This window comes from Leguminivora glycinivorella, chromosome 1, assembly GCF_023078275.1.
Source record: "Leguminivora glycinivorella isolate SPB_JAAS2020 chromosome 1, LegGlyc_1.1, whole genome shotgun sequence".
NCBI classification, from domain to species: Eukaryota; Metazoa; Arthropoda; class Insecta; order Lepidoptera; family Tortricidae; genus Leguminivora; species Leguminivora glycinivorella.
Genome location: NC_062971.1, coordinates 31,852,662 through 31,879,282, shown reverse-complemented (window position 1 = coordinate 31,879,282; position 26,621 = coordinate 31,852,662). Strand labels below are relative to the sequence as shown.

At 38.1% G+C, this 26,621-nt stretch overlaps 1 protein-coding gene across 1 annotated transcript; it reads left to right on the top strand.

Moving 5' to 3' along the window:
- The first annotated feature begins 370 nt into the window (after positions 1–370).
- On the top strand, positions 371–20,794 carry LOC125230398 (odorant receptor 85c-like). The gene is made up of 10 exons (XM_048135540.1): positions 371–448; positions 950–1,121; positions 1,495–1,650; positions 5,433–5,621; positions 7,911–8,088; positions 8,413–8,509; positions 9,159–9,260; positions 9,485–9,573; positions 12,021–12,087; positions 20,667–20,794. Exons 1-10 carry the CDS (start codon positions 371–373, stop codon positions 20,721–20,723), a joined length of 1,185 nt encoding a protein of 394 aa, XP_047991497.1. The 3' UTR covers positions 20,724–20,794.
- Positions 20,795–26,621: the final 5,827 nt, after the last annotated feature.

The following is a 26,621-nucleotide window of genomic DNA, read 5'->3' as shown; positions in this document are numbered from 1 at the left end:
AATTTACCCGCAAAGGCACTACTGATTCAGAGCATGAATGTGGCGTTAATTCAGTATGTTGCTGAAAAGAAATTTGTTTTCGCCCGCAACGGTAGTATGTTTCCTTTTTCATGACAGGAAAAGCTTTCTTTTCCTGAATTTGACCTCGTTGATATATGGTCCGTAATTTACTGTACCTAGGTATCATCACTCACTTTAAATATTATTTATTGTTTGTTCTGTTGATTCCAACATTTTCAAAATAAAACGATAGAAAGTAAAAATGTTATGCAAAAGCTACGGAACTCTTCGTTTGCCGTTATACCGACGACTGACTTGCAGCGGTATATAAAGCCAACTCGGCAAAGTTGAGCCACATTTAACCGCAAACATGTCTGAATTTACGGATTTCGAACCAATGTTTCAAGATACGTATAAGTTCATATTGGATCGTATAAAGTCGAATCAGGTAAGTATTTGTATTCTGTGATATTTTACTATTTTATTTCTGTACCTATTGATTTTGATTGTATTATACTGATCGCTGGCCTGCAATGTGGTCTTTGTCACAGACGTTATTCTGTCTGCCCAACGTACAATACATGGTCAACAGTCGTAAATGGTCATAATGTACTTTAGCGTCGCTATTGTACATACATATTTCCTATCTAAAACAATTTCTAATCTTTTGTTGAGAAATTTTGTCGGGCTGCTAAAATGGCGTATCTGGGAAGACCAACTGGTGGCCGCCTGGCGGGTCGGCCCAGATACCGCTGGGAAGACGGATCTTTGTCAGCTACAAGCAGATAATTGGCTCCTGCCAATTAGCTGCGCAGGATTGGGATAAGTGGCGTGGCGTGCTCTCGTTTTGGAGGCCAAGATCCACTTTGAATCGCAGAGCCATATTAAAACAAAAAAAAGTTGGTTTGTCGAGAAATGCTTCCCATCCTTTTTAATTTAATTTCTTCAGATTTACATAATGGATGAAGAGTCACTGTGGAGGCGCTGGTGTTGGGTTAAACTGGCCGTGAACATCCTGGCGGCGATCAGCCACACGGCTGGCGTCTTCGAGAGGTTCACTCAGGGAGCTGACCTGGTGCAGTTGTCCACTGATTTGTCAGCGGCACTTATTCTTTGGCAAGGTAGCAAGAAGTTTGGAAACGTTTCGTGCTAGAAAGGATTCATTGCTTAAGTTATATGCATGCTGTCATGCTATAAAAGAGAAAAAAGTACAACTGCTAAATTGCAAAGGATAAAACATTTTGACAAATAAAATAATCCTTAAGTGAGATAAATAACACACACGACTTAAAACTGCTTAAGATGTTGGAGTTCCGCGTTACATGACAACTGGCTGCAAGATTTATCTCCTGCAGCCAATTAGGAGATAGTACAATCTACCCACTCTAAAATATTCCTTCTCCTACAGCACCTACATGGTCTCTTATTTTCTCTCTTTCTTTCTCTCTATCAAGCCAGCAGCAGTCATAAATAATCATAATCATAATGTTTTAGCGTCACTTTTGTACATACAATTATGTCTAAACCGAAAGTTGCTAAAGAATCTGATTCTACACATGGGAGCAAAATGGCGACCCGACGATCAGATGCGCTCGGACATGGTCGCAGTGAAACATGAGTATGTCACTACTTTCCTCAAATGGATAACAAGTAAGGTTTATGGTTTATTTTTCCTTGTGTTAAGTGATTTGAATGTAAGTTTTTTTTAATACTAGTGTAAATAAGTACCTAAAACTACTTGTTACTATGGCCGACCTTATTGTAAGGTTTACCATAAATTAATAATTTTATTACTTTCATTGGCACCTTGGAATCTTGATAGTACTTATGCAAAATTAATTGTGAAGTTTGAAAACCGATTGTTAACAAAGATGTAAAAAATTAATAAAACTTTATATTTTAACCAAAATTAATCACTACCAGAAAAATCTTAACGTTTTTGTATACCTAAAATTATTAAACAGACTGATAGTGAGGTTCGATCTTGTCTTATGTAATTACTGTAGGATTCCATTATTATTGTACATAATTTAAAAATTGTCAAGAAATTAAATTGCTAAGATTCTTCATACTATTTATTTAAGGAACAATTACATACATATACACTTTAACGTCATATAATTTTAAAATATGCAATCTTATACAAACATCGTAATACATAAAACGTAAGATTATTTCGTCTCCCGACACATCGAACGGATCGGCGACATTTTGAAGATTTTTCGATTTGCCGCTTCACACGCGGGCGGCGCGATTGATTGACTCCATGATTCGACGACGTAACGTTTCCCATTTATATGAAGATCTTCCGAGGGCGAGCCATCTCCAAGAAATGGAGGATTGGAGCTAGGGATGTGCGAGTTGTGCTACAGTATCATTACTTCAACCCGTGCACAAGGTTCCTTAAAAAAACATTTTTATGTGAAGTTCTCCGGGGGGCGAGCGGGTTAAATATTATATCTGATCTGGGTGCGTAGCCGAATGGCACAAACGCTCACGAAACGAAACGCTAGTAGATGTCTATCCCTGTCGCTCTTGCGTATTGGCACGACAGAGCCGGACTACGTTTCGTTTTCGTTTGGCGTCGGAGAAATGCCATTCGGCTACGGGGCCAGAGCATTTAAATCATGCCAGACGTGTGCCAAGTCTAAAATTTATTCAATCAATGTTTAAAAAATCATAAAGTTACCTCCCGCAAAAAATAAAATTACTGTGGGTCGTGACGAAATGAAACGATCGTGCGGGTGGGTTTTGACAAAGTTAAGGGGGGGGGGGGGGGTCGGATTTTTTTTTCTTATTTTTTAGTTTTTTTACAGGGCTTTAACGCACGGAAAAATACAAATTAAAATAGAATATCCAAAAAAATATTTTTCGTGCTGTAAGGCCGTTTTCACATTATCCGATCCGATATCGGATGTCGGAAGGATTTCAATAGAAAAAATCCAAGATGGCGCCTGTAATGTATGGGATATCGGTCCGACATCCGATATCGGATCGGATAATGTGAAAACGCACTAAGGGTTAACAATATTTTAAGCGGGTTAATTACGTTTTTAATCAAGTCGAAATAACGCTCGACATGTTTCGATTCATTCCCGAGGATCTTTTTCAAAGAGTAAGAGTAAATATGATTGAGTCTCACGAGAGTTTTCATGCCTTAAATCCTTGTCACTTCCTGTGATTCCTAAACACTCTAGTATAACAATTGCATGAAGTTTTCGGGAAGGGGAGTCTCCTAAAAATGGAGCTGGAATTTGGTGTGCGGATAAAAATGATGCTTTAAACAGTTTAATTATGATGAAGATCATCGGATGGCTAGCCATCTCCAAGAAATGGAGGATTGGATCTAGGGATGTCGGAAAGTATTATTCCTTGAACCCGTGTATTATGATTCCTTGGATAATTTTATTATATGAAGCTGGGCGAAGCCATCTCCAAGAAATGAGCGATTGAAGCTAGGGAGGTATTTATAAAAAGTTATAAGCTACATAAGAAGACGAGCATCCTAGAGTTCTGAAGCGCAAGCCGTCTCTAAGAAATGGGGGATTGGAACTAGCTAGGTAAATGGGAAGAATCATTCTTTGAACCCTTACTCTATTACTACTACTGCCTAAAACAAAGGAAGTGTGAGAAGAATAAGTACTAATACAATAGTATTTTTTCTACTCGTCGACTGTAATCTGTCAATTAGGACACCACAGACTAAACTATAAGTGCTAACTTTTCAGTGTTGGATACTCTATGGCAGTTCCGACTCAACTATAATAATCTCATTATAGTTGACTTTAGTTAACTATAATAATTTCAAAAATAGAACTTCATACAATTTCTATACTAATTTGCGATACCTGGCAAAATTTTCTGCACCTGAAACACATTTTTTTTTATCTGTCGCGTTATCGGCCAATCAGAGACGGTTATGACAAACAATTGGTTGCTAGGTAATTCGATGTTGATACAACGGTGAACGACGCTATTAACATTAATTTTAACTTGCATGAATGATGATATTTCTGTTCATTGATGATGAAGATGATGACTCATAGAAAAAGTATTGTATACAATAGTGATATAATTAAGCTTTTCACTCTCGTACCTTACTATTAGGCCACTTAGCAAGCTTCGTGGCCTAAACATGGCACTCGACTGAAAATCTTTGTATTATATCACAATTGTATAAATGTCATTTTTCCTACCTTTTTTAAATTTTGTCTATCGCCCTACGGCCTTAATCGAACTTTAGTATACCTACACCATAAATGTACTCCACTGTAGATACAATATGAATCGGAAATGTCAGTGTTAAAAGACGGGACATCTGAAGACAAAAATATAATTATGACACCGACGTAAATCCGATCCGTAAAATTATATCCAGTGAAAATTTCTAACGTACGTTTAACGTTCGAATCGGGCATCCATTTTGGTCACTGTCTCTGTCTGCGTCTCATAATACGGGCAAGGGCTGCTGCATTAGCTACTTAAGTGTAAGTAGTTTTCTATCTCACCCAACTTCCAAGTATTTTAAGATAATAACAACACCTTACATGCCTGCACAAGTACCAACTGATTAAAAAGGTATTATTCATGATTAGGCTTAGGACTTTTTATCACATACCGTGGTTCTAAAATCCGTGAAGTCGTCATATGAATTTTTTTTAAGTCAAAGTCCAAGTCCAACAGTACGATGTCATATTAAATATAAATATTTATACATACTGTCACATCGTTACTGAGTTCATTTTAATCTACGTTCGATTAAAAATTTGACTAATAACGTTTTTAATGATGTTCATTTTAACTAATAACGTTTTTATTAGTAAATTTTATCATAAACCTATATTAATAATGTTGTATGTTATCGAACGTACGTAACCTAACCTAGCCTATTCATGATACTGACAACATATTTACATGGTAATTGAAAAAAAATATTCTAGCGACGAGTATGCCCATGAAGAGAACTTCACTACGAAGCATTCCGTTTCTTGGACGACACGCCTTCGTCATGTCGCTTCTAATTAGTTATTGTTCAGGAATCACAGTGGAAATGTTTCAATGAGCTTTTTATTTTTATCCTCGGCAAGAGAAATGACACAACGAAATATCAAGCTCCTATGTTTTTTGAGGTACCTATTCATTTTCTATGCTTGTGTGCTACACACTTGTCAGAGGACTCTAGTTTTTTATACTGAAAAATCTTTCTACATCATTTTTTTTTAATTTAGATTGAGTTATTAGACTACATAAGCATTATAACATAACTACAAAGCAACACAACTAATATTTTTAAAGAAAATATCATTTTGTACAAACGGAAGAATTTCAGAATGGTATGACGAGTAACTCATCGGGCATCGTATTTCACAAACTGTAGCATAACTTTATAGTCTTAACTTTCTTATAATTTAATAGAATTCATTTATTTGCAGTATTTTACAAGATGGTGTCTACCTACGTATTTCTGTACCTAATGCCGCGTTTAGCGTACACTGCCGTGAAACATTTCATCTTGAAGGATAATTCTCCTTTCGTGATGCCGTTCTACGTGAAGATGCCATTCAAATACGATAACAACTTTTTGCTGTACACCCTTGTGTATTTGGCCGATTATAAAATCTGTAAGTACTTACCTACTAATCTTGTGAAAATTTACTAATGTGCCTACCTAATCTACCTTACCCCTACCTACCTACCCGTGTTAATCTGAAAGTCTGAAAGTTAGCTGTTTTTTTTTATAATAAAATTGTACCATATTCGCTTTTAAAAATCAATACTCTAAAGTCTCAAAACCCCATCATGTAAGTTATTTAAAGCCTAAACAGCTGTACCATTCTTGGGATCACCTGAATACACCTTAGATGCTAGAAAAGATAAAAAAACTTAACGAAAGTTTCTTGCAAATTGAAAAAGTAGGTAAGTTTACTCTGGTAGCTGAATAAATAAAGTTTAAGTTAGTTCTTTTTGTTCTTCTATCTCTTTTGAATATCATGCATGAAAAAGATTCCTAAATTGTTTTACTATGGTTTTCCTGCGTGTCCACCAGATTTTTAGTTTACTCTCCTTTCTTACTTATTGTATAACCAATCTGCGAGAGATTTTCGAGGCTTCTATCTACCTCTATATCTATAGGTAACTAGTTCATAAATATAAATCGGGCTTCTTATGTATAATGAGCCCAACTTATATCAAGATTTTTACGCTATTATACGTATTTACCTCGAGATCCTTCATTCCAATGAAAGGCTTTGAAAATTGAAAGCAGATTTTCTGGAAATTACATAAAACGCAATATAAAGATGTGGGCGATATGATCCTTACTCATTTTACCTAAGTGTGCAACTTTCGTCAAATTCGGAGAAAAGATTTCCACTAATTATGCGAGGGCTTTAGGGTTCCCAGTGTCAAGCCTAACTTAACAAAAAAACTACCTACTCTAAGTAAATAAAAAAGCTTATCTATCGTGTTTTTGTTAAAATAAATAAAACGAATTTATATTCAACATTGCACGTTGTACCCGCGTTGCACGTTGCGCGGTGGCGGTGCACATTGTTGGCGGGCGTATGGTCTAGTGGTAAAGACGTTAGCCGCGTGAGCTGAAGACCCGGGTTCGATTCCTGGCTCGGCCACCAGTGGGCCTTGCCGATTTTCTTTCATGTATGATATCTATTTCAATTCGTAACATAATATTTTTAAATTAAAGGAAAAATGGAAAAACTCACACCTCCGGCAGGACTCGAACCTGCGACCTCTGGCCTTGAAAAACAAATTTCGTAACATAATCTTAAAAACATTCTGTCAAATGACTGTCGCGTTTTTTCGTTTAGTTACTTCCATCTTTTAACTGTTTTAAATATTTAACGTTGCTAATTGTTCAAATTATTGAAAAAACAAACATGAACTCATGAAATACGGACAAAGTTCAAGAGTTTCGCTTAAAAAATTGGCATCAGCCTAGCATTTTTTTTAATTCGAGTTGCTGACACTGTCAGTTGCAAGTCGCATTAGAAGTTTCACTTCAATAATAAGAATAAGAATACCTTATTGAAAAACCTTATTGCTAAATACATTTATGCGTTTACTTATATAATAATGAAAGATATATTAAAGTATCTCATTTTACCGGAGTAGTTCCCGTCCACAAAACGCATATCATTACAGTAAGTACCTTGACTATCACACACACGCAGCAGTGGACCTGACATGAACTCACGTGGCGAAAGTCTGGCCGAGACAATTACCCATTATGCGCCCTCCGGTAAATCGTGGAGAATCACAGGATGTAAAGTGAATTGTTATCTACTGTTTAATATGCAGTACTTATTACTTATACTAAATCCGTTCAAAATAGCTTCATATTTTCTGAAGGATGAAATTAACACTTTGTTGTATTAGAACACTAATTATTTTTTAGCTTAAAAATATTTTAAACATATTTCTTCCTCATAGGTGAAAATCAGTAAGTTATGTCACATGGCAGCAAAATTTTCCACCTTATGCATTAAGACTTGAACCCGTCACTACGCTCGAGATTCTAATTAAGAATCCATCGATACTCTCGGGATTTTATCAAAGAATTAATCAATGTCGTTATAAATAATTTACGTCCTTTGTGTCACAACATTAGGTATTTCTATTTAAACAAATATTTCAACATCAAAAAATATCAGCAGCTAAACAGGCCCCGTAGCCGAATGGCATTTCTCCGACTGGCTCTGTCGCGCCAATAGGCAAGAGCGATAGAGATAGATATCTACGAGCGTTTTGTTTCGTGAGCGTTTCGTGACCGTTTGTGCTATTCGGCTACGTACCCAGAGCTATTTCAGTGAATTATGTAGGTACTTGTAGTTCGTACGTTTAATATAATATTAATAATTTCTTGTACTTGAATATTATTAATTGTAATACAGTGAACGATGTAAGCAACCTAGTTACCTTCGACCTGCTATTCATGAACGCGGTCCTACATCACCTCCGTCTGATGTTCGTGATACTGCAAGACGACCTTAGGGACGTGGCTGAAGAGAGAGTAGAACAGGCGGAGAAGACATTGAAAAAACTCATACCTGTTCACCAAGATTTACTCCAGTAAGTTTAAGGGTCATTCATGAACATGTACACTTCTAGTCTATGTATAAGCCACAGACTACTCAGACACCGAGTGCACTGCATTATAAAGCTTTTACAAAGAACGCGTGGTCACCAGACATAATTTGCTGGTAAAATACCACGATTTGAGCAGCGCAATGGAAAAGCATCTTACACCATTACATAGTATAACAGCCCAAGTTCCACTTTAAATCTGTAAATTTAATTCAATACAAATCAAGTTTTCAATATGAGTAAGTATCATGTGCTGTACTTTTAGAATCGCGTCCATTAATTTTAATATTATTGATGAATTTTTTGCAGATTGATGTTCGAGGTTAGCAACGCTTTTGGTGCCATCTTCTTAATTCACTTGGCTTTCTTTTCCGGAACCATGTGTTTCTTTGGTTTTGCTGCTCGGGTAATTATTTTCTATAACTATATTTTTAGAACTAACAGCTATCGGAATGAAACAAAAAACCCTGGGACGGCTGTAGTGTAGGTATGTGACATTTACGTTACAACTTAGCCGAGATAAAAACACCAACTAGTTCAAGCAACAGTACTTGAGTTTGCACAAGTTTATTTACAAACACGTCAGTTCAAATGGCAGATAAATTAAATCGATAAATAAATAATTGAGGCTTTGTAACGCGTAACGTAACTAAATATCAACCAACCAACCTCATACCAACTCATGTTGCAATGGCATGCAGCGACTTATATAAGCGAGTATTTGGCGCCCAACGTGGGGCATTGATGGTATGATGGTCATTTTTTATATCATCTGGTGTCAAACAAACATGAGGCCAGTCTGACGGTGAGCAGTCATCGTAGCCCTTAAACACTCCAGAGATATTTTAATATGCGCGGTTCGAACCAAAAAAAAACATCAGAAATTACATGATTAAGTGATGATTGGCGTCAGTTACAATTCAGGAAATCGTTCGAATTAGTCCTATTTAAAAAGTAAAATATGAAAAATCGTCAGCTAAACGAGTCATTGATATTCAGTTAAGATGAGAGTAGTAGGTGATTGTGTTGACAGTAATATTACGAAAATATTTCAGGTACATTGCAGCCCCGAAAGTATTAAGAACTTGTTGGCAGCGAATATAATTTTAGTTTGCATTTATACGTGTTGTTATTTTGGGCAAAATCTTACTGATGCGGTAAGTCGTTTTTCAAAATTGTTTTATAGAAGTAATACGGTACTGGGAAAATGTTAAGGGTATAAAATAACATACAAATCTTCCAGCAGTTGAATTTCCTTTCTTTAAACAGTAAATGTTATCTTCTTATCATAATCATTTTACATTTTCGACTAGCATAGGCCCATTTATTGATGGTAGCTTTTTGTTGACCTATTCTGAAGTTTGAAATATTTCATTTCCAGAGTGTTAACATCGCCCAAGCGGCCTATGAAAGTCAATGGCAACTCAGAACACAAGAATACAAAAAATGCATTCTCTTTATCATGCTTAGGTAAGAAAATTTGAATATCAAACATGGCGACGTTTCTACGTAATACTAACAAATGACGGCCCGAAGTAAAGGAGCGATATCGATCAACCCTCATAAATGTTTAGCGGAAATTAATGGGTTTGGAGAAATCATTAATTTTGTGTTCTTGATCCATTACCTCATTTTTGTACTTGAATAGTATTAAAAGTATGACTGCAAGTTGAGTACCTAATGTAAGTACATTAAGTACATACAATTCTACAATATTATCAGAGCCACTACCATTGACTGACATTCTATTAGATTTTATTCATTCTATGTTCTATTATGTGACCGTTTGGAGCACTTTTTAGTTATCTATATACAATTAATGTCAAAAATATTAATATTTTAGTTTCCCTATCCCTCGCAACTAGCGATAAAAACTAAACTTAAAAAAAACTCAAAATGCTTCCAAAACACACAAGTCGCTACCAGGTTTCATTTAAGTCTGTCTGTATCAGCCCTTATGTTTTTTGTTGCCTACTAGAAAGCAAATAGAAATAAAAAAAATAATTGTTCCCAACAAGAGGGAAATATATATGTTTGCGGTTCTCTCGAGTTATCTGAAATGTCCGCCTGAAACGTGATAGTTTGAAACCCATTATTACTCGTTCGACTTCAGTACCAGGCTTTATAATTTTATAATATGTGGGTAGTTTACATATTGTAGTTTTCCTCTGTCACACGTTTAATCCTAAAAGTGATCGAAATTTGGGAATGTATTAAGAATGGACTAATCCGTTTTCATAATTTTATCGATTGCATATCACGAGGAACTAAAGCTTTTTCCCCTCACTACCTCGGAAACACGTGTTTTGTCCTTTAATACCAGCGGGTAAAAACGCATTTTATCCACTAGTGGGTAAAGTAATTTGATCTTGAATAAAGTCAAATTAACTGCTTTAAAATTGATAAAAGTAGGTGAATCTAGTAATAAAGATGATTTACCACCTGTGCACCTACTGGAAGCAGTGATAAACGAATTTTTTGCGTTGTAGTTTCCTCGCTATAGTGAGGGGAAAAGTTTTGTGTTACACTCGGGTGCAAATATATTTTACTTCTCGTGTGTTAAAAAACTCGCAAGTTCAGGATTCTATTCTCGAACCACTCGCTTCGCTCGTGGTTCAACTAAAAAATCTTTTCACTTGCTTGTTTTTCAATTCCACACTCGGCGTTAAAATACAACTTTGCACCCTTGTATAACAAATAACTATTATTTATTACATTTGCATTGAATATGGATGTTATTAAAATTAATGTATCACGCTAAAAATCTAGTCTAAATAAATAAAGTGGATAAAAAAACCCACGATCTTAAAATGTTCACAACTAGTTGACGTGTTTTTATTGACTTTCTTTTCGTGTCAAGAACAGATTCGATGCCAACGAGCGTGAGCCCGAAGATCTGACAGCCAATTAGGATATTAAATTTGGCTATTTTTGTAATCCAATACTTAAAAATCTTATTCTATTGTAGAACAGATGAAAGACGACAGTACTTGACTATATAATCTTCTATTTAATTAACCTTAGGCACTTGCTAAATATAACAACCTAACCACAAAATTAAAATATTCAAAAAACCCCCGACCGCGACATAGTGGACCGATTTTCATGAAACATGGCTAAGAACACTCCCGACTAACTCAACTCTCAAACAAAAAAAAACGAAATCTAAATCGGTTCATCCGTTCTGGAGCTACGATACCACAGACAGAGACACACACAGATAGACAGACAGATAAACAGACAGGCAGACACGTCAAACGTATAACACCCCGTCGTTTTTGCGTCGAGGGTTTAAAAAAAAACATTTCTAAATACGTAAATTTAAGTTTACATAATATGTTGTATAGGTAATGAAATTCCGAGATAGGTGTGGGTGGGTAGACCTGCGTACGTAGCCACATGCACAAACGCTTACGAAAATATCGTTATTGTAGCTGGCTATCTCTATCGCTCTTGGCGCGACAGAGCCAGACTGCCTTTCGATCGGCGTCTAGCGTCACGATTGGCATTCGGCGGGCAATTAGAAAGCAAGTTGCAAAATGAAAGGGACGATCCTGTGGGAATAAAACCTATCCTCGTAACGCGCACCATTCATACATAACTGTTAGTAATTTTGATCCTAGTTGTATTTTTAATTGAGTTTCATTTGTTTTAAAACACATCAAAGCGACGTTGCGTGGGCGCTGACAAGTCGCTAGCAAGACGTCGACGTCGTTAGAGATGGCTGTCTGACTGACGCTCGATAAACGCTCCCGATGTTACAGCGTCGTTGGATTGACTCAGCGCTAGTAATAAATACAGTAATTTCATAGTATTCATATACATTTCATGATAATCCAGTCATATTTATGCTCTAAGGGTTTACCATGCTCACAATCCTCGAGAAAACTTCCTCCATAATGTGAAGTTTTTTACAGGTCGCAGAAGGCTCAGTACATCAGATCCACGAGTTTCACCGACGTATCGCTGCAAACTTTCACTAAGGTACGTAAATATGTACGCAAGCCGCAACTTGTGTATTTATAAACGTTTGAATTTAATTTCTTTTGATGATGGAAAATAGTTTTAAAATAATATTGTCGCACTAAATGTTAGTATAGTCTACTGTTAAAGTTTACTGCCGGCGTAGCTGAATGGCAATCGTCGACGCCAGACGCCGACAAAAATGCAGTCTGGTGCAAAACGCGAAAGCGATAAAGATATATAGCTGTAGCGGCGTTTAATTGGTGAGGCTACTTACATTTGTCCAGAGGCGCTTGTGGGGCCACGTGGAAACACTTTGGGAAAATCCTCACACTAAAACGATTGTCACATATAAACGGAAGCTTAGGTCACTGGTCGGAATATCACTTAAAATGTCAATTTTCACGTTTGTGTCGCGCCGGTGCACCGATAACTATTTTTAATTCGTAATAACGGGAGCGCAGATCATGGCGCTCGCACGGTCGAAGAGAGAGTTTTTTTTATATATCCGCCAGGTGGCGTGGTGGGGCACCGGAAAGTCGCTTTGGGACTTCTGTAATTGCCAGCTCCAAAAAACTGTGCTACATATACATGGAAACAAGTATTCTTTCAAAATTGTGTTGCCTTGTATGTATGAAAATGAAATAACTATTTAACTATATCAAGAAAAGAAATTAAAACTAAAAATCTCTGTTCCTCGACGGAACATGCCGCTCACCTTAAAAGACACGGAGTGACTTTTAAAAGAAAATAAAAAAAGAAACCATACGAAAGTATACCAAAATATTTTATGAAACTTATATTTAACTTAACATTAAGAGTCGTAACGATTGTATAAGTTTATTCTAAAGGTAAGGGACAGACCTTCACAACAGGTCGTTTGAACAACGTGTTCCCGCTTTTCAATGTTACGACGCGAATAACTTGATCGCTGCCCGGATGGACAGCATGAACGCGCGCGAGTTTCCACTGCAGCGGCGGCAGGTGGTCGTCGCATACCACAACAACAGTACCTTCACGAACGGCGGGACCGCGGTCTTGCAGCCACTTTGTACTTTGTTGCAGTTGATGGAGATATTCACGACTCCATCGACGCCAGAAATGCTGGACAGCTTGCTGTATCCAGCGCCAACGTGTAAGACGATTAGGGTTCTCGTCTATCAGAGAAACGTCCGGTAGGGCCGTTAAGGGCTCACCGATTAAGAAATGGGCCGGCGTAAGAGGTAAAGGATCCGCGGAGTCCGAACTTAGAACGCAGAGCGGACGACTGTTTAATACAGCTTCGATTTGACACGTCAAAGTGTGCATACAATCATATGTTTGCGTTTGTGTACCTATTACGCGATGTAAATGAGTTTTGAAACTCTTAACAGCTGCTTCAAATAATCCACCGAAATGACTAGCATAAGGTGGTTGAAAATGCCAAGTTAATCCTTGTTTTAAAGTTTGTTGATTAAGGGCACTCATGACCGAATCATTACGTAAAAAAATATATAACTCTTGAAGGTAATTATTACAACCAACAAAGTTACGTCCGCAATCGGTATATATATCCGTACAATATCCTCGACGGGACGTGAAACGTCGCAACGCAGCTAAAAAACCTTCCGTGGAAAGTTCGGAAACTAACTCAAGATGTACAGCTTTAACGCTCATACATACGAAAACTGCAACGTAACATTTTATTATTTTTGCATTACGAACCTTATTAGCGCGTACGTAGAATGGCCCACAAAAGTCACAAGACGTTTTACTAAACACACGTGCGGGGCGTAGCCGAACCGAGGGTAACATTCCTATGCGCGGCTGGCAGCGAGTCGGTCGAGCGCGGAAGCATTTGATACAACGATGTACGCGGAGGCGAACAATATCACGACCAGAGATAATCCAGTATCGCTGTAAGAGCGAGTTTTGCACGCACTGCGAACCGGCATGTAGTTCCTTTATATGCGCATCGTCAATGATAAGATTTGTAAGAGGATGTCTTTTAGGTAAAATCAATTGATGTTTTGATTCAAAAGGTAAAAGTGATTTGTGAATACGTCCGCCGACGCGTAACAAACCATCCCTATCTATAATGGGCGTGAGACGCCGCAAACGAATTGACGGAAGTTTATTTGACGAAATCCTCTTAATGTCGTCTTCGAACACTTTTTGTTGTGTAATCAATATTAGTCGATTTAATGCAAAATTGTACTCTGGTACGGTGACGTACTTTGGGAATGTTTGTTTATGTTTCCTGCATTTATTGTAGAAACGAAATATGACTGCCGTGACGCGAACTAATTTACCTAGCGACGAAAATCGCGTTATAAGAGTGTCGTCGTCCGGGGAAGGAGGCAATGTGGACACACATGCATAACTAAGACTTGCCGAGTCATGTGTATTGCGTTTTTCCTCGTTCGTGTTTACCACCGGTTTTGGTATAGGCCAGGAGTCGCGACTTTGTTGGAGCCATGTAGGACCATGGAACCACAAGTCATTTTGTACGAGCGCGGCGGGGAGCAGACCGCGAGACGCCGGGTCAGCGCTGTTATCAGCTGACGGGACGTGACGCCAACAGCGCGCCGGGACACGGGACAAAATCTCACTAGTGCGGTTCGAGACAAACGTTTTCCATTCGTGCGGGGGTGACTGAAGCCACGCGAGCACGACGGAACTGTCAGACCATGCGTACACTTGATCGGGGTGAATGTGACCACCGTAAAGATGCATAACTCTTTCAATTAATTTTGATAGGATTACACAACCCATCAATTCCATTCTAGGTATAGTAAGGCATACCCGAAGAGGTGCAACGCGACTTTTAGCCATGACTAAATAGGTTTGAACTCGCCCGGTGTTGTCCGTCAGACGTATATAAACACATGCTGCGTATGCAATTTTGCTTGCGTCGGCAAATCCGTGAATTTCGATTGAATCGAAGTCGTCAGTATTGAAAATATGACGAGGAAAAGAAATTTGCGATAGGAGCGGTAGCTCGTTAATAAAACTCGTCCATGAGTTAATAATATCGATAGGGGTTCTGAGTCCCAGGAAATTTTGGCTAACCATAGCAATTGAATTAAATGTTTGGCAAACAATGTCACCGGAGATAATAACCCGAGGGGGTCGTAAATTTTTGCAATTTCGGAAAGAATCGCCCGCTTTGTACAGGCCTGCGAAGAACTTTGAACTTTGAAACTAAATGCGTCAGATCTTGGATTCCATTGAAGTCCAAGGACCTTGACCCCTTTGTCATTTTCCATTTCGGCAAAATGAACATTTTCGCGCCGCTCACCATGAAACTCTGTCGGTCGCGTGGCAGCGAGAATGGCTGGCGAGTTACTTTGCCACTTTCGCAATTCGAACCCGGCCGTGGCACAAATACCTATCAGCTCCTGCTGCAGATTGAGGGCTTCGGCTAAGGTATCTGCGCCGGTCACCACATCGTCGACGAACACGTCATTTAGGAGGACTGGCGAGGCGAGCGGGAAACGCTCGGCTTCGTCATGCGCGAGCTGTTTAATTGTGCGCAAGGCGAGATAAGGGGAACTACTGATACCAAAAGTAACGGTACGCAGCCTATAATCGCGCAGAGGTTCCTCTGGCGACTTGCGCCACAGGATGCGCTGAAAGTCCCTATCACTCTCACGTACAAGAATATTCCGATACATTTGTTTAATATCAGAACAAAATGCAACTTTATGTACTCGAAATTTTAGAAGTACATCTACTATGTCTAAGTGTAACTTAGGCCCTTTTAGCAACGCATCATTGAGCGCGTAGCCACTCGTTGTGCGACAACCAGCATCATAGACAACACGAGTTCGGGTAGTGTCGGAAATCTTCGACACCGAGTGGTGCGGGATGTAATAACTCGCGCCAGCGGGGGTTATCGTCCGCGAGCTCCATGTGGTTAAGATCCACATACTCCTGGAGGCACGCGTGATACTCCGCCTTCAGCTGGGGGTTTCGTTCTAGACGGTATTCCAGTTTGTGGAAACGTGCTAGAGCAATTTGCCGAGACTCGCCGAGGGGCGGTGCATCGGGCTTGAATGGCAGAGCAACTATGTATCGCCCTGTCTCATCGCGCGTATGCGTCCTTTGGAAAAAGGATTCGCATAGCTTTTCTTCGGGAGTGTAACTCCGCATCTCTGGAACTGACTCCAGCTCCCAAAACTTCTCGAGATTGTCGTTGTCGAACGACGTAAAACAAGTATGGCGTGGAGTCGAAATATTAGAAGTAAAGTTGACTTTACCCCTAGTAAATAACCAAATACACTATTGATTGCTGTGGGTGTGCCAGGTTTACCCCTGACTATACCCTCGCGAATGACATCCATGAAAATGTCCTCGCCAAGTATCATGTCAACCGGCTGAGGTTTATGAAATTCAGGGTCGGCTAGAGCGAGCCCTTGCAAATGAGGCCATTCCCCGTACGGTGCTAGTGGTACACTAGGCATTTGACGGGTTAATTTTGACAAAATAGTAGCCTCCAAAGGAATACTTGGACTTTGTTTGCCCTTGGGCGAAATTGAGCACACGAAGGTACCCCTAGGGTTGAGCGGTAAATCACCGACACCTACCAACGGCTCGCTGACATTTCGTCGCGGTAAATTTAATCGTTGCATACACGATTCAGTAATAAGAGCTGCTTGTGAGCCCCCGTCTAACATACAACGAATTGTAGCAATTTTATTACCTTCGTAATAAAGGTCAACCAACGCAGTTGACAGTAACACCGTATGAGGCTCAATACCTAAACCTAGATTATTTTGATTCACGCCGTGAACAGCTGATGGGCTCGGGACAGCGCCCGCGCCGGGCTGCGACTGCTCCGTTAGAGCGAGCGAGACGGCAACTAGTTCCGCGGCTTCATTGTTCGCCGGGAAGGGTCGCGTACGCGTAAGGTCCGAATCTAAATGAATTAAGGTGTGGTGCTTCTTATTGCACTTACGACACTTAAAACTTGATTTACAATTACGTAAGTCATGTCCGGAACATAAACAATTATAACAAATGTTATTTGTTTGAACAAATGTGAATCTATCTTTAGTAGACAAATTTAAAAACTCCAAACATTTGTGAAGGGCATGCGAGCCTTTGCACTTCACGCAAGATCGAACCTTATTCGTATCGACATACGGTCGAGTTTGGTCTGACGTATTCGTAATTAAAACCCGTTTAGGTGTAATTTGATTTGAAATTAAATTATTTTTATTTGTTGTACTTAAGGAATTATTTTTTGTGGACTGTATATGGGAAACTGTAATCATCTGTTCCGCCGTAAGTTCGCGCTCTAAGAATGTTATTAAGGTTTGGACTTTAGGTATTTCACTTGGGTTGGTTAAAGAACGTTCATATTCTTTTCGCGTATTAACGGGAATTTTACGTAATAATAAATTTAACAGAACGAAGTCCCATTCTTTAACCGGAAACTCCAAAACTTCAAGTGCTTTAATATTTTCGTGGTAAACATTAAGCAAATTTCGCATAGCAACAACTGATGAGCGCGCGGAACAAGAATCGATATCGAATAATTTATCTAGATGTTGTGACGCAATAATGCGTTTGTTGTCATAACGGGATTTTAGAACATCGATCGCAATTGAATAATTACTTTCCGTTATGGGAATTGATTTAATTAAATTAAATGGTTCGTTTTTAACCGAAAGTAGTAAATACCTAAACTTTTCCGCGTCAGTGTAGGCATTGTTGTTGTGGACCAACGATTGAAATAAGTCGAAAAAGGCGGGCCAGCCCGTAGGTTCACCGTGAAATTCAGGAAGCGACAATTTAGGCAAGTTTCGACGGTCGTTCATAAACGTGTCGTGTTGGCTAGGCACAGGAATGCGGCTCGCTCGCCGCTTTTCTACATCTACCTCCTTTAGGTTATTTAAATGCGTAACTATCGCGTAATATAAATCGTTGAAATCATTTCGAATCTTAATGTTGGCTTCTTTGTTGAAGCTATTAGACTTAATTAATGCCTTTTCGATCTTAGTTTGAATTTTGGTAAACTTTCGCTGGTGCGCTGTTAAATCGGAAGTTCTTGAACGAAATTGTTCTATATTCGTTGCTGCGAACTGTAATGTTCGTTTTAATTCGTCGAGAATTAGATCTCGCTCGAATAAATCTTGTGTCATACACGATGTGTCGGTTTCGACACCGTCTGTAGGATTCGGTACCATTTTGCCGTGAGCAAAGATGGCGGAAATTACAATGAAAAATTGAACTACAAACGTATGTAATTGGAATGATGGGTACGTAATACCGCAAAATACACGGGCAACACAACGTGAGAAAGAAAAATCCGGATCGAACGGATCAAAAAACTATATGTAGCGGCGTTTAATTGGTGAGGCTACTTACATTTGTCCAGAGGCGCTTGTGGGGCCACGTGGAAACACTTTGGGAAAATCCTCACACTAAAACGATTGTCACATATAAACGGAAGCTTAGGTCACTGGTCGGAATATCACTTAAAATGTCAATTTTCACGTTTGTGTCGCGCCGGTGCACCGATAACTATTTTTAATTCGTAATAACGGGAGCGCAGATCATGGCGCTCGCACGGTCGAAGAGAGAGTTTTTTTTTATATCCGCCAGGTGGCGTGGTGGGGCACCGGAAAGTCGCTTTGGGACTTCTGTAATTGCCAGCTCCAAAAAACTGTGCTACATATACATGGAAACAAGTATTCTTTCAAAATTGTGTTGCCTTGTATGTATGAAAATGAAATAACTATTTAACTATATCAAGAAAAGAAATTAAAACTAAAAATCTCTGTTCCTCGACGGAACAAAGATAGCTTAGATAAATAATACACTGCATTAAACTAATGTAGCTATTCTATGCCATATTAAGTACGTTTTGATACATTTTTCCAGTTTTTAATTGTAAACTTAGCACAACATTTGTAGTACCATTTCGGTTACAATTACGCCCCGACTTTGTATAAAAATCATCTAAGACTGTCATTTACGACCCTATCAAATCATGGGTGTAAAGGACGTTATAGCATTTTGACGTGTCCTTTACAACCATCTATCTTCTAAATCGTTTAGTTTATCACTACGGTTGCTACACTAGGTTAAAGATACTCGTAATCTGCATATTTTTCTTATACACGTCACAAATATAGGTCAAAAAAACAAAAAAAGTGGGTTTATCTTTCTCTTGAAACCTGCATTATATGTCCTTTACGACAATTGAACCCAAAGATATCGATTACAGTTGCGGATAAAATATTTTTAGTGCTGGTCGTAAAGGACGAAGAACAAAAAAACTTGTCCTTTACGCCCAACTTTACCACACTACTATAGAAAGTGATCCTTAAAAAGTAAGGGCTTAAAGGGCAACAATATATATCAAGGTGACTTACGACTATATTTTTATTTGTAGATTTCCTTTACGACACAAATAATAATTTATAATTAATGACTTGATATTTACGCCCCTTCAGAAACGCTATTTTTGCAAGTCCATAGTAGAAAATCTTGGTCGTAAAGGCAACTTTTTAAGAGATATCGAAATTTTAACTAGACAGATCGATAGCGCTTGAAATTCTGAACAAAACTGTATATATAACTCATTTTCGCCAAAATGTCCTTTACGCCAATTGAACCCAGAGGTATCGATATCTATTTCCTCTCGCGGCAATCATGTGCTGGGCCAACTGCCCCCACACTACAAAAAAAACGCGTATGTTGACCTATGAGAGCCACATAGGTACATTTTTCCTTGTTCTGCTTTACTGTTATATAACTGTAGATAAGCTATTCAATGCACCATAATTTTAAACATCACCCGTTAAACAACATCTGCCGCTGACTCGCTGAAAGCGTTGCCGTCCCTTGATTGATAAGTAAAAGTTTCCCTATCGATTCAAATACCGGCTTGTAGCCGTTTTGCCGTGCCGTGGACTAACTTTCAAGTCCTTAGAAGTTTCCCTTTGACGCCAAGAAACTTAAGTTTTTAATAAGGGACAACTTGTCAAGAAACACACAATATCTACAAATGTTTTATACGCTTTTGCTTTTGCATGTAATAAAAGCATCGGCCAAGAGTAGTAGCTATCTATGATGAATTAATAACTCTTTGCCTTGTAAAAAGTACCTAGGCGCATATACAAGTTGCTAATCATTCATCACAAAAAACTACTAGGCAGTACCTTCATTCTGCAATACGTTACCGAGTTTGGACGAATAGCACCTTGTCAACGCTACCATTACATACAATGGCATGAAACGTACCTAGGTTTTAGTCATGAGAGATACGAATAATAAGTAGTTATTTGTTTTACAAGGGGGTAAAGTTGTTGTTTACCCACATGAGCCAATATTGATACCTGAAAGCGATAGATTCCAATATTAAACCGCGAACACAGCGAGGGTTTCAAAGCACGAAGGTTAAACAAACTTTGCCACCGAGTAAAACACACAATATGTGACCACACCACAACATGTAGAAAATATTAACCGTAAAATTTTAAATTAAATCAAATCTGTCATAAGTAAATATTAATTATGAAAGATTTGATTTGTTAATTCAGTAGGTGTGTTCAAAATTAATTGCCGTAGTTTTTAATTATATACTGATTTTTTAAATCCATTTACAGATATTGAACGTGACCTGGTCGTTCCTGTCACTCATCACCAAAGTATATGAGGCCTAAATAATCAGAGAAAAAGTACATCGCATAAGTACAGTCTGTCTAAATGTTATGTTACAGTTCAATTAAAAATTTAATAAAACTTATATTATTATTGCGATCCTTTTAGTTTCTTACTTAAAAATCAACATACTTATTCCTAATGCTAAACGCAGCCGTCGGGCTCGGCAAGTATTCAGAAACTTTTTTTTTGAGCGCCCACCCGTTGTGGTTTTCCTAAAAGTTATTGTAAAGGAACTTGGACAATTTTGTCTCTATTTTCCTGCCTAAAATAATCCGTTAACACCTACAACCTAGCTCGGGATTCCAACTAAGGATTTGCTTTGAAAATCGTTGCCACGGCTTATACTTACCCGCCAAGCTGTCAAAAAAAAATCCGAAATCTCTGAATTTATGCACTGTTTTTAACCCTGGAACATGAAAATGTTGCATGATATATATAGACTGTGCGAAAACGTAATCGTATTAAAGGATTACTCACTATAAGTATTAAGATATGCTGTGCATTTTGCTTTCGGGGTTCCACGCACGGTTCACGAAGAAAACGTACCTCTTTAAAAATTATACATTTATTGATAACCGTAAGTCGGTTATCAATAAATGTAAAATTCCTATACTGATAAAGATGAACATATAATTCGTACCCGAATCGCCAACAAATTTTCTTCGGGGTGAGTATAAAGTTCTCTGTTGCGACTGAACGGACACACGGGCCTTGATGTTGCATTTTGAGGGGTTCTTAAGAGTGAAAGATCACTTTTCCTTAGATAATTGTATACCAAAAAATAGGTATAGGTATCTGGTATATAAAATATCTGGTAGCCACTACTTAAAAGAATAGGCAATAGGTATCTACATTAACTTCTGACAGCAACAAAGAAAAATGCTTATATTGGCTTATGCTTTTGTGGATCAGGCTTGCTCGTTGGGGCGAGTTTTTAACTTTTTATATCGGATCGCGTTTTGCAATTGTCACAATCTATTTTTCTTACTACCCGATGGCTGAAGGAGGATTTAATATTTTTCACCACACCAACTGTTAAAGGTTTACTTTGCTATTCGAAAATAGATAGCAAAATTGCATTTTATCCACAAGAGTGCAAAGTAATTTCATACAAATTTTAACTTGATGTCTTAAGCTTGCTGTTAGAATTTACCTATAAATGATGATTTTGAATCATTAATATTGAATAAATTGATGGATTTGATTTAATTTGGTTTTTTATAGTTAGTATTTTGTTCGTGTTGGTGTGGTGAAAAATGTTGTGTTTCACTCGGTGGCAAAGTTTGTTTAACCTTCGTGCCTTGAAACCCTCGCAACGCTCAAGATTCCACTTTTTGAACCACTCGCTATGCTCGCGGTTCAATATTGGAATCTTTCGCTTGCTCGGGTATCAATATTGGCACGTGCGGTTAAACAACTACTTTCCCCCCTTGTAAAACAAATAACTATTTCCAGTTGAATTTACATGTTCAACAAATTTCTATCTCTCTTAACACAAATCTTTCTATCTTTATCGCAATTTGACAATTTCAGATGTGTTTATTACTACACGAACAATTAATAATGAAATTGTACTTACTGTACATACCAACGGCATGTTAACCACATCGGTCGCTGTTCTAATAACTTCATCATAGTGGCAGCCAAATTTGGCTGTTAGCAACATTTAAATTGACATTTCCAAGTTGGGAAGTTAGGCTGACATGGGTTGACACGTTTCCGCCCGCCCGCGCCCGGCCACTCGCTGCAACTACACATGATGCCAATTAATACGTGATTATCATTAGGTACGTAATACCTACATTTTGATAAAATAACGTTAATTTGAAAAATTAAATTAACGTTCTCAGCGGAGTTTAGGCATATTTTTCTCAATTTGAGATAATTTTTTTAGAAAGTGTTTGGTTACAAGATCGATTTTAAGTAATCTTGACTATCTTTTTGTTTAGAAATTAATAATTAAATTTTATACATGTTAAATAATCACATTTTTCATTGATTTTCTCTTAATCTATCATTATTAGAAACTACACGATTATACCTATTATTGATCCTTATATTAGGCGTTGTTATTTTTTGTCTTTTATAAATAATTTAAACAATGTTGGATTTTTACGCCAATAAACTTAAATAACGCTCTGTAATCATTTAATTTGTACAGAACTCTAAAATAAACATTCAGCGGAATATCATTTCCAATAAAATGCGTGTTCATTAGCATGGAACTTATCGAGTGGGCTGCGAGCTTCGTTACGGAATGGAAAAAATACATTCGTCTCCGCTTACGTAAACTTTTAATTGATAGGGGAGAGGAATTTGCTTTCGTATTCTCTGACAGTTGTAGGTAGGTACTTGCTTGACCGGTAGGTTTCGCCTGATGCACAGTGGTTCCAATGGCTTAAATATCCCACAGATCACTGCTTTTCTGAACGATAAGGTAGTACAAAGTAAATACTAGTGCTCGACATACAGTGACATTGACAAATATTGTAACAATAGTTATTTGTTATACAAGAGGGCAAAGTTGTATTTTAACGCCGAGTGTGGAATTGAAAAACGAGCAAGTGAAAGGATTCTATAGTTGAACCACGAGCGAAGCGAGTGGTTCGAGAATAGAATCCTGAACTTGCGAGTTTTTTAACACATGAGAAGTAAAATACATTTGCACCCGAGTGTAACACAAAACTTTTCCCCTCACTGTAGCGAGGAAACTATTGTACAACGCAAAAAATGCGTTTATCACTGCTTCCAGTAGTTCCACAGGTGGTAAATCATCTTTATTACTAGATTCACCTACTTTTATCAACTTTAAAGCTGTTAATTTGACTTTATTCAAGGTCAAATTACTTTACCCACTAGTGGATAAAATGCGTTTTTACCCGCTGGTATTAAAGGACAAAACACGTGTTTCCGAGCTAGTGAGGGGAAAAAGAGTTTTCCCCTCACTAGCTCGGAAACACGTCTTTTGTCCTTTAATACCAGCGGGTAAAAACGCATTTTATCCACTAGTGGGTAAAGTAATTTGACCTTGAATAAAGTCAAATTAACTGCTTTAAAATTGATTAAAGTAGGTGAATCCAGTAATTAAGATGATTTACCACCTGTGGAACTACTGGAAGCAGTGATAAACGCATTTTTTTGCGTTGTAGTTTCCTCGCTATAGTGAGGGGAAAAGTTTTGTGTTACACTCGGGTGCAAATGTATTTTACTTCTCGTGTGTTAAAAAACTCGCAAGTTCAGGATTCTATTCTCGAACCACTCGCTTCGCTCGTGGTTCAACTATATAATCCTTTCACTTGCTCGTTTTTCAATTCCACACTCTGCGTTAAAATACAACTTTGCCCCCTTGTATAACAAATAACTATTCATTTATTAGACAATCGCGCGTCAAGAACTGGTACTTTCACCTTATCGGCCTGTCCTGTAAACTAGTCACCTGTGACCTGTGACCCTTTTAAGAATTTTAGCAAAGACGCGTGATGAAGAACCTTTTTAAGAAGTATAATAAGACTCTGTTTATGTAGTCATATTTGTTGAATTCCAGAGTAAAGAAGACTTAATAGTATATGTTTACTTCTTACATTTACATCGCATAGGTTCCCATTTAAGTTAGTAGAAAGAAACTGCAAACTCTCATAACAGTCATAACAGTGTCCACCATAAACCGGGTATGCAAAATAAACATTAAGTTTTAAACTGCGCCTGACAACAGCTTAAAAGGAAGTTTTCGCATTATTTTTGCGGAGGTTATGGCGGACTAAACCTGAGCGTTTTCCGTACGGGTACGAAAAACCGTTATATTTTGAAGTAACGGTGAAACAGATTATTTTCTTTTTGTAGTTAGTTCTTAAATAAAAGTGTATCGAACGGTAAGATTGATACAAACAATAGCATACAATAGGGTATAAATTTACACATAGGTACTTAAACACAATATACACAGTAACAAATCACTCTTCCAACGAAAAAAACGATTTATCAAGTAGCTCGTTTTCACAGCAATCTCAACGATATTTGCGAAACGATTTTTCCTGTTTCTAAACTTATAAAACGTTACGTTTTTCTCAAAACCTGAAACAGCTCAGCTTTAATAAGAACCAAGGAGCAGCCGAGCACGCGAACTCTGACTAAACAAAATAAGGTATCAAATTTTTTAATAATTTATAGCTCGGTTACAGTGTCATTAAAACATTATTAGACATAACGAGGAGTTTTATGTTGTTGAAAGTAGGTCATAAGGACACTGTAACGATATAAACCAAATTACGGTTGCGTTTATTACTTAAAAATTTGTCGCAACAGCCTTCCGACGACACGAGTTTGAAACTAATGAATTCGCTAACGTCTGAGAGGCTGATATATCTATGTACCTATAGGCCTAGCACATGATGGCCGCGGGAGTATGTCGCCGCGAGATAGACTACCCGTCCTTATGTCATTAATACAGTTAGAAGAAGACGTGGCATCTATCTCGCGGCGACATACTCCCGCGGCCATCATGTGCTAGGCCTAATACATCTTATTTGTACTCACGCATATTAGTGGAAGCGCGATGTATAAGATGTTAGTTATGCAGACAGTGGGGAATAAATGTACAACACGATAAAAATAAACCAACTAATAAATATGGTAAACTTTAAACTGGATAAACACAAGTAGATAATAGACTTCAGTCTTCCCCGTTCGGTTAGTAAAGAGGATTTAAGCGCTTCCACTATAAACTCGTGGCGAACTCTTAGTATCGAAGATTAAAAGCCTCGAGCTACATACACCAAGAAGATTGAATGTAAACTTTACATAACACTGCGCGAAAATGGGAGTATTGCGTCAGGTTAGCGGCGGGCAATTTGTACGTTTCAGGGAACACTGGGCGGGTGGCGGCCAGCTGCTGCCAGCTTCTCGAGACTTCTAGACAAATACCGTTTTACCAGGAATTTCCATCTTCGTGATATTTTGCACTTCCAACAAACTAATGTTAGCATAAGTTTTTAATTCGTTATCGAGTAGATAACGAGAATCACGAAAAAGTAACCGTTTGGGGTGTTGTTAATTTTATCCGGTATTGTAAATTATTATGGAAGACAAGTTCAATATTGGTGTTGTCTTACTGACTACCACATTCAAAATAATAATAATAATAATTCCATAACGAACTAAAGAAGTTATTTTGGTGCCATAATTGTCTTTTTGGAGTAATCCAGATTAGTATCACGGGAACTTACGGCGACAGTCCAAGCTGATGCGTACGGAAGATACGACCCACATAAAATGATTAAACTTGAATCTAATCCCTTAGAGAGATTCAACAGTGACTTGAAATGTTTAAGACTAAGAGCATTTACAAACATTTCCACCCTGAGAAAATGTGTCGCGAATCATTCCACACCTGCTTGTCAATCGTTTCGTCTCGCTCTTCCCCGATTGGATGGGAACGGTGCCGAAGCTCTCGGTGACAGGCTATTGACGTGCGTGTACAGCCAGCATTAGGGCCCACTTACACGGTACAACATGTGCGAGTTCTCGCACGCAAGTTCCTTTACATTGTGGTACTTGATCGATGTGGTTGTTGTAACCAAAATCGCGCGCCGTATAAACTGGCCCTTAGATTAGTCCTTGTACTTTATTTCTCTCTAGTGAAGTCTAGTGTATGGATCGTTTGCAGCCGACATTGTAAATATTACAAACAGCAGTTCTCTCGCATGCGAATTACCATTTATAAAATGCACACCGAGTACGAAGTTGCATTTCAAGTTAATTTCAATTTGCGTAACGGACGCTTAAAATTAACGGCGAGACAGCTATTCTCTCTTCATTTTAAAATTTACATGAGCTGTGTACAACTCTTGTTGTTTAATTTATTTAGCGAATGCAGGCATTTAGGCGGTAGCTACAGTAAA